Source organism: Dipodomys ordii, unplaced genomic scaffold (assembly GCF_000151885.1).
Source record: "Dipodomys ordii isolate 6190 unplaced genomic scaffold, Dord_2.0 Scaffold175, whole genome shotgun sequence".
Taxonomy (NCBI): Eukaryota; Metazoa; Chordata; class Mammalia; order Rodentia; family Heteromyidae; genus Dipodomys; species Dipodomys ordii.
The window spans coordinates 1075374-1083914 of NW_012267391.1; the positions used below are offsets into that span (position 1 = coordinate 1075374).

The 8541-nt window shown below is 34.0% G+C and overlaps 1 protein-coding gene across 6 annotated transcripts in view; it reads right to left on the bottom strand.

The window, feature by feature from the left end:
• The window catches only part of Pex5l (peroxisomal biogenesis factor 5-like), a 232388-nt gene that overhangs the window by 84675 nt on the left and 139172 nt on the right, over window positions 1–8541 (bottom strand). For 3 of the 6 annotated variants that reach the window (XM_013033677.1, XM_013033679.1, XM_013033681.1), the window contains exon 3: window positions 3321–3425. The exons of 2 other annotated variants lie outside the window; for them this stretch is intronic. In XM_013033677.1, the coding sequence (XP_012889131.1) occupies window positions 3321–3425 (105 nt within the window). Of the gene's footprint in view, window positions 1–3320; window positions 3426–5925; window positions 5992–8541 lie in introns of all 6 variants that reach the window. One more of the 6 variants, XM_013033680.1, reaches the window with a different exon arrangement.

Consider the following 8541-nt stretch of genomic DNA (forward strand, 5'->3'; position numbering starts at 1 on the left):
GCTTTTTTCTTTTTGCTTATGTGGTGCTGAGGAATTGAACCCAGGGACTCCAGCATGCAAGGCAAATGCTCTACCACTGAGCCACCTTCCCAGCACACTTATTTATACTATTATAAGTTTAGAACAGTGCTATGTAATAGAAATATGATGAGTCTTGTAATTCAAACTTTTCAAGTAGCCATTTTTTAAAATAAAAAGAAACAACTTCAGAAATACCTTTTATTTAACCCAATATGCCTAAAATTTCCTTTCAACATAAGATGAACATAAAGACTATTAAAACAGTTATTTTCACCAATTGTTTTTGGATTAGATCTAGTAGCACATCTAAGATTTGAGAAGCTCAAAGTATTTAGATGCCTCAGACGTATAGGTCTAGAGAGGACTTTTCCTCAAAGACTTGAGGATTTATGTATTTTTCTTCTCTTTGAAATTTTTGTCCCTACATGCTTGTTTATATATTGTTTGATTAGTTACATGTCAATCAGGGCAGCATGACTTGAGCTTGTTTTGTTTTGCTAGTAGCACTGATATTAGAAATCTGGACCTTGTTTGCTAGGTAGATCTCTACCTCTTGTGCCCCACCTCCAGGCCCCTTCGCTTTGTCTAGGCCCGCCTAGAACATGATGATCCTATTTATGTTTCCCATGGTAGCCGGAATGATAGATATGAGCCACTATGCCTAATATACTGGCTGGGAGAGGTCTTGTAATTTTTACTCCAGCTGGCCTTGGGATATCTGTCTCCAGAATAGCTAGGACTAATGGTGTAAGTCACCAACATCTAGTTTAGTTTGTTGATACAGAATGAATTAATATATTAAACCAGAAGAACAACTCTCAGGGGACCAACAAATTCTAAATTTAGATCATCTAACCAATATTTCTATCTTGTTCACTTCATCCAATCTACTATAGATGGCATCACAAGTATATTTACCTAAATTGTTCCAAAAGTTGTGGAATATACCATATTAATCATATAGTTAAAATGCTGGAATAAAGGACTATTTTACAACTACAGTCTATTGAGTGAACCATTACTAAATAAGGTAAAAGCAATAAGGTTTATTGTGTATTTTATCCATTAAGATTATCCCAGAAACATTATTGGGAAAATAGTAATTAGCTCCAGATGTTTATGGAGTCCATGCCATGCAGCTGGCATGGACATATCAGTGATGGAGATGAGTTGATATATTCAGTAGTATGTATATAGTACTATGTCATAGAAGCTTTACAGGAAACACTGAAACAAATGTGTCAAGACACTGGTACATTCACACAGGATAACAATAAGAATGTGATATGGCACACGGAGTAGATGCTGTGGTTGCCATGGTAAGTACTCACTTTTTCAGATCATTCTGCATCTTTTTGGCTTGTGCACGCCACTGGTGCTTAGCAGGGAAGAAGCCAGTTGTGTATAGTAGAAAATGTGTATCAACTCATAAAACCACATTTGAGAAATAATTATGTCACCACTGTCACTTAATTCAGTTAATTATCAACACAAAAGGTGCATTCAATTTTATGAATCAGTTCTGTTTGGTGATTCATAAACTGGCCAGTATACACCAAGTTTATGAGGCATCAAAAAAAAGCATCACATAATCTTCATGCAGTGAAATTATAGCTAATATTGCATATACAGTTAATGCAACAATAGACAGGGATTAAAGAAGGAACTTGGTATACACAAATGTTCTGAATATAAGAGTATAGTAAAAATTAATTTCTTTCCTAAAAAATAAAAAAACAGACGTTTTGCATTAGATTTTACATCTAAGTTTAGGTTATACTGGTAATTCTGAATGTTTAGAAAGGATTATTTAAAAGTACAAAGTAATGCATGGTCTCATCCAATACTTATTGGAAGAATTGGAGCCTGTAGAGTCCTGATAGATGTAGCAGTTATGCCAACATCAGTGGATAAGAAGAGTATGGCTCCGGTGTCAACCAAGAACTTTACCTGAAGGGATGGGGAAGGAATATTTTGGACATAGAATCCACAAAGATCTGCCTCTGATAGGAAGGAGATAAATGTAAAACTGTACATATGGTATTGTACAAATTAAAGAATCCAGAACCTAATAAATATGGAGTCAACTTTTTTACAATTACTATTATATGTCCCTAGGAAAAGGCAGCTCCTCATTATGGTTAAAAAAAGTACCTTCCATAAAATGTATCCCAAAGTCCTGGGAATCTTTAATATATCTTTTAAAAATTATTCTATTTTGAAGTTATATGTTATCATTTTTGTTACTTACAAAGTACTTAGACTAAAGCAAAACCACACATGTTGGCAGCAGCTGTAGATGAGATCTGCTGATAGGATAAAAATAGTTGCCATAATTTAGCTTCTGATATAAATGTGTTTCATGAGGACTGTAAGTGGACACTTTTCTCATTCCAGACATGTGCATATAATCGGAACTGAATCACTGCGTTTACTATTGCATTATGGAAATAAAATGAAATGTTTAAAATAACAATCTAATCTAAATTATAAGATAAATGCAAGTAAAATATTTTTCATTTAAGAATTTAAATTTCACTTAGTGGTGATGAGTTGATTATACATATTTATGTAGATCTTACAGGGTGTTTCAAGAGTCCCCGAAGACATACAGGACCTACAGTCTCACAGTGTCTTTGCATAACAATGCAAACTTTACTATACTTGTTAGAATAAATACTGAAAAGGGCCCTCGTGCTTTTAATAGACCTGGTGTTTATGTTGTCGAGGTCATGAAGCATGAGAAGACTCACAAATGTCATTTTTTGCTTGGAGACTCAGGGACTTCTGGCTCATTCCTGTAAATTAGTTACCCACATAAATATGTATAGACAAATATGTAGTATGCATAGTCACAACAAAAATATATTTAACATACAAGAAAATTTAGTCAACTGGTAAACTGACATATGTATACAATATAACTGTATTTGTTCATAGGAATTTGGTTTTTTTGATTGTTATTCAAATGTGCCATTAACTTATTTCTTTCCCAAAGTTAACAAGACTCCTTTTAAAGAAGCAATATGTTTTACTTGCACGTACGTTTTCTTTTTTTTTTAAAGCTAGAGCTGTGTAATGAAAATTAATATCCATAAATAAATAACTAAATATATTTTCTTGTTTTTCTTTGTTAGCAATTTTGGTTTTCATTTATATTTGTGCAGTTGCTTCATGGAAACTGTCTTGAAAAAAAAATTGGCTCAGGAGTTAATGTTTTTCTCCTCTAGTTAATGATCACATTGTCTGATATATTAACATATGTCAGCTTCCTACAGGAACCCTATGGGTCTGCCCACCTGTGATGTCATAGTAAGGAGGGGCTTTTCTTCAGCAGACTCCTCCCTCGGTATCTCCTTCATCACCATGGCAACAGCCTTATCTGCCGCCCTAGAGCCTTTGCCCTATAACAGTGAAATCAACAATGACTTGTGTCAGGAGAAATCTTAACTTATGATTTATTACAAGATATTCTAATGTTTAAAGAGCAATCCAACAGAAATGAAGAGGCAGGCTGCTGCAATTGGAATCTTGAGGCTTTGGGCTGAGGAGAAAAACACACAAAATCTGAAAAAAGATTGTGAACTTTTAGTTAGCTACTTTTTTCACCTTCATGGCTAACATATTTAATTTTAACATATCTTTTATATGTATAATATATTTAAAGGCAATTAACATGACACAAACATTTTTAGAGTATCGATTTTAACATAATGAGCTGCCTATGATGTTCATTTATGAATATACAATCCCTAGATATTTTGAATGACAGGTCTTTTGGACAGGGTTGGGATCAGGATCTGACTCACACACAAGGCTTCTGCTGGGTGGTCTCTAGAGTCTGTCATTTTTGAAAGAATTGGCATTAAAAATATTTTTTAAAAATCTAATAAAATCTTGAAAATTCTTTAATGACTCGACATACCAATAATTCATCCCAGCTTCCTTTGTGGAGGTAGTGTGACCGATGAAAAAGATTAATTTTTTCTGTAATTTTCAATGGATTTTTGATGCCAGGAAAGTTTAGTTGAATTTTAGAAGTGTCTTTTAACTAAGGAACTCTATAAATCCAGAAGTAAAGATGATTCTAATTGAGGCACTGATCCTTCTATATCTCTCTCATTTTTTGCATGTTTTATACAAGCAGAATTTTGAATGATAAAAGGGTATGCTGTGTCATTTGAGTTTACCAGATTATTAGAACTTAAATATGATTTTAAAAAAGAAACAGCTGCCCAGTGGCTCATGCTTGTGACCCTAGCTACTCAGGTGGCTGAGATCTGAGGATCACAGTTCAAAGCCAGCCCAGGCAGGAAAGCAGGAAAGTCTGGAGACTTTTATCTGCAGTTAATCACAAAAAGCCAGAAGTGGTACTGTAACTCAAGTGGTAGAGCACTAGCCTTGAGCACAAAAACTCAGGGACAGTGTGTAGGTCCAGAGTTCAAACCACATGACAAGAACAAACACATAAAAACCCCACTCCTTCCCAAAAAAACCCACCCCCAAACATTACCTTCCAGCCCAATTAGAAACATTTGATACTATATAAAAATTGAATAATCTTTAAATAACTAATAAAAACTTTTATTTTCCCAGTTTTTGAGCAGAACCTTCTGGAAGTTTATACTAATAGAACAAAGCACTATCTGTGTTGTAAATTTATTTAAAGTATAAATACAGCCAGCAGAGATATCATAGGTAAAGGACAAAACTAGACCTATGAGGATGTGTTACCTGAAAAGGGAATTAAAACCTAGGGGCACTACTAATGCCAGAGCTTAATAAATCTTGCTCATTTCTATGCAATGCAAAAGGCTAAAACTGTATCATCTTGGGTAAGAACTTAGAAAGTAGGCTCACTCTCGGGAACAAAATGGTTTTCTTAAGCATTGAATTCCTAAAATGTAGCCAATAGCTTTTACTTAATGAGAACAAAGAGCAAGTTTTTGTACTGTTAATAGCGTTTAAAATGTGTAATTTGTTTACATTGCTGGAAGTTTGTCTCTTTTGTGTGTTTTGACTTGAAAACTAGCCCTACTGAATGATAACATGGTATTTCAAGATGCAACAACAAAATACTAGATTTTACTTAGCAGATGTATTGGTAGTCATTTTCATATGTGTTCTGAGATTATTAGACCAAAAATCCTTAGAATAACTAACTTCTGGAAGAAGAAAGGGAAATTTAATAGTTCAATGCCTAACAAGTTAAGAGTGCGTAAGAATTGCAGGTTTCTTCTTTAATGAAGTAATATAAACTTTCTAAAATAGAGATGTATATGATTTTGAATTCTAGGGAAAGATTTATTATGGCACTATTAAACTGTTTAACATTTTTCCAAATATAAAATTATTTGCTTGAAACATATGCTAATAACTTATTACATCTTTATAAGCTTCACTCATTTGCAGACTGAAGATGGTTTATAACAAGTACTTTTGCAGTTTATTTATGTTTTCAAAAGAGCAAAATTATTTGTGAAGAAGTCTTTTCATGCTCCAAGAAGTTTTAGTAATATAATAATAAACAAAGTGGCATGCTTATTTTTAAGTTCTTGCTATAGTTAAAAGAAGAAACCTAAGTCATACTACAAAAACTAATAATTCAGACTTTTCTTGGACTAAGAAAAAAGTCAATTGATAAGCATCTCAAAAAATTTCAGATCAAAATTTCAATATATTGTTTATTTGAAATGCTACCAATCAATAAACTACATAGATTATTTTTACATGTGCAACTATAATAGCTAGAATTAGCAACGGACATGCCATCTCACTAAAACAAAAACAGAAACAAAACAGAAATTAGTCCTTTCATGCTGAACTCTAGAACAAAGCAGTGGTCAGCTAGAAAGGATGGATAATTCACATGCGGTGCTTTTTACTTCTTGCAGAAAAACCCACCAAAGCCAGGGTCAGGTCACTTTTTTGAAGACAGTGCCACTTTTTCTTCAAGGTTACACCTACTACCTGAAAAGAGTCATGATACCCATGTTAGTGCCTGCTAGCAATGTTTTACTTTACAGCCTTTTGGCTTTTGAGATAATTCTCAGAGTCCCAATGTTTTACAGTCGTGGTTTAGTCTGAGGACAGAAAGGGAAGGTTTGCCACAATGACATCTCATGGCTCCAGAGACACTGACAAGTTCAGTGAATAAACTCATATATCAAAGCAAGATTTTCCCTCAGCTCCTAGAACTACCTCCACACCTGGTATCATAAAATTAAGTCATGTTATTTCTGACTTCTCCATTTATCTTGTGGGATAATGCTTTCAGAATTCAGAATATGGTATTTTTGCTTATCAGCAGCTCTGCAGGTATAACCATTCAGTTTTCTTTTTCTTTATGGAGGTCAGTGGCTTAACATATTCAAATACACAGGTGCGTGCGTGAGTGCACACACACACACATCATTCGGTCTTCAAACACAGTTTTCTAAATAAAACTTCACCAAAGGGTCAATAACACTGATCACTTCTAATTATGTGAAATAACATGAAGTCACTTAAATGTAAAATATATCCTGAAAATACACTCAAGCATCATGAGTAGTTTATATACTTTTGATTTTATGAACTTTATTTCCTATGACATTCTTATCAAGAACAGGAAAGACTAGTGAGATTTTAGAAGTTGATTATCACTTTATAACATCATCTAACAATTATTTCATCTCATTTCTTTTTAAATCACATGTGAAAAATCATTTTTCTCCGCGTTCTAGTGGAATGAAGATATCACTTTCCAGCCAAAAATAGTTATCACCATAAAGAGAAACTTTTTCCTTGCTTGTTGCTTTGCCATGGAAATTTTTTGGTATTTGTTTTTTATTACTGATTTCTACATCAATGAAATGTATAAAATGATAATCTAATGACTACTTCTTCAGAATAATCATTCTAACTTGTATTATAGAAATAGAAATAAATGAGACACAAAGAATATGGCAAGTGACTATGTTTCCTCTTACATGTGGGGGGCTAGATTTAACTTACAAACTCATAAGTAAATACGTATGCAAGTATATACAAATGTATCAACTAAAATATGGTAGAATCAAGAGAGATTTTAAATAGTATAATTCCTTAGAAAGCAAAAATGAAAGTTCAACAAAATAAAACCGGAAGCAAGTACTAGAAAGAGGTAGGGTGAGGTCAAGGGGAATGGGGTAAACTAATGAAGAGGAGGAGAGGTGGATGAGTAGGGGAGGGATTTGTGAGAATGTTGAAAGGGGTACAATGATCAAGATACACTGTATTCATAAATTGCTTTGTTAAATACAAGTACTTATAGATAATAATAAAATATCAAAAACAAAACCAAATGAAAAAAGTTCCTCAATTTTGTTCCACTTTGTTTTTTGTGTAATGGAAGATGCATAGTAGAAAATATTGGATGTCACAGGATCCTTTCATTGGATACTCAGCTATGAGACCTTGAGAATATCTTCAGATAAGTAGATAGTTGCCTTAGTCCTCTCAACTTAAAACTGTTTTGAGAAACTACCATGCTAAAACTTCTGAAGCAATTTTAGTTATTTGACCCATGACAATTCTGTGAGTAGATATAATCTTCTTTAGATAGTTGAGATGTTCAGAGAAGGTGTGATTTGATCAAGGCCTCAAAATCATTCTGTAGCTGAGCAAGCAGGGGACCTAGATCGGCCTCCTTGGCCTGCATGTTTTCTTCCTGCTACACAAGTATTCCCTGTTCCTCTGGTTGAGGAGGTTGGAAGAACTTATTTCATGCCTTCACTAACTGTCATAAATGTTATACCAATCAAAATTTAAATTTTAGGCTATAATCACTTGTCAGTATACTCACTCTCCAACTATAAGCATTTTTTGGGTGGTCTATAGGATTTAACCCAGGGTCTCAGGCTGGTAGGCAAGTGCTTTACCAGAGAACACTCATTTTTTGAGAAATATATTTGCTTCTCTGTTCTGGAAGAGTCAGTCAGCCATAAATTTCATTCAGAATTTCTTGCAAAATTCTCTAATTTCTTTTATCTTCATGGAAAACTAGCTGAAATATTTCATGTATGGAAACTTTATTCCAGAGTTCTTAGCAGCATTAAAAGCATTCTTATTAAGTGTTCGCTTCAGCAACACATATACTAAAATTGGAACGATACAGAGCAGATTAGCATGGCCCCTGCGCAAGGATGACACGCAAATTTGTGAAGCGTTCCATATTTTAAAAATAAAACTGGAACTCAAAAAATTAAATATCCAAACAACAAATCTTCAAAGAAACAACTGCCCAATAAATAAGTGGGCTAAAGACGTAAAGAGAAACTTCTCTGAAGAGGAAAGAAGGATGGCCAATAGACACATGAGGAAATGCTCAACCTCCCTAGCCATAAAAGAAATGCAAATCAAAACAACATTGAGATACTACCTCACTCCAGTTAGAATGGCTAAAATCAAGAACTCTAATAACAACAGATGCTGGAGGGGATGTGGACAGAAGGGAACCTTACTGCATTGTTGGTGGGAGTGTAAACTTGTTCAACCACA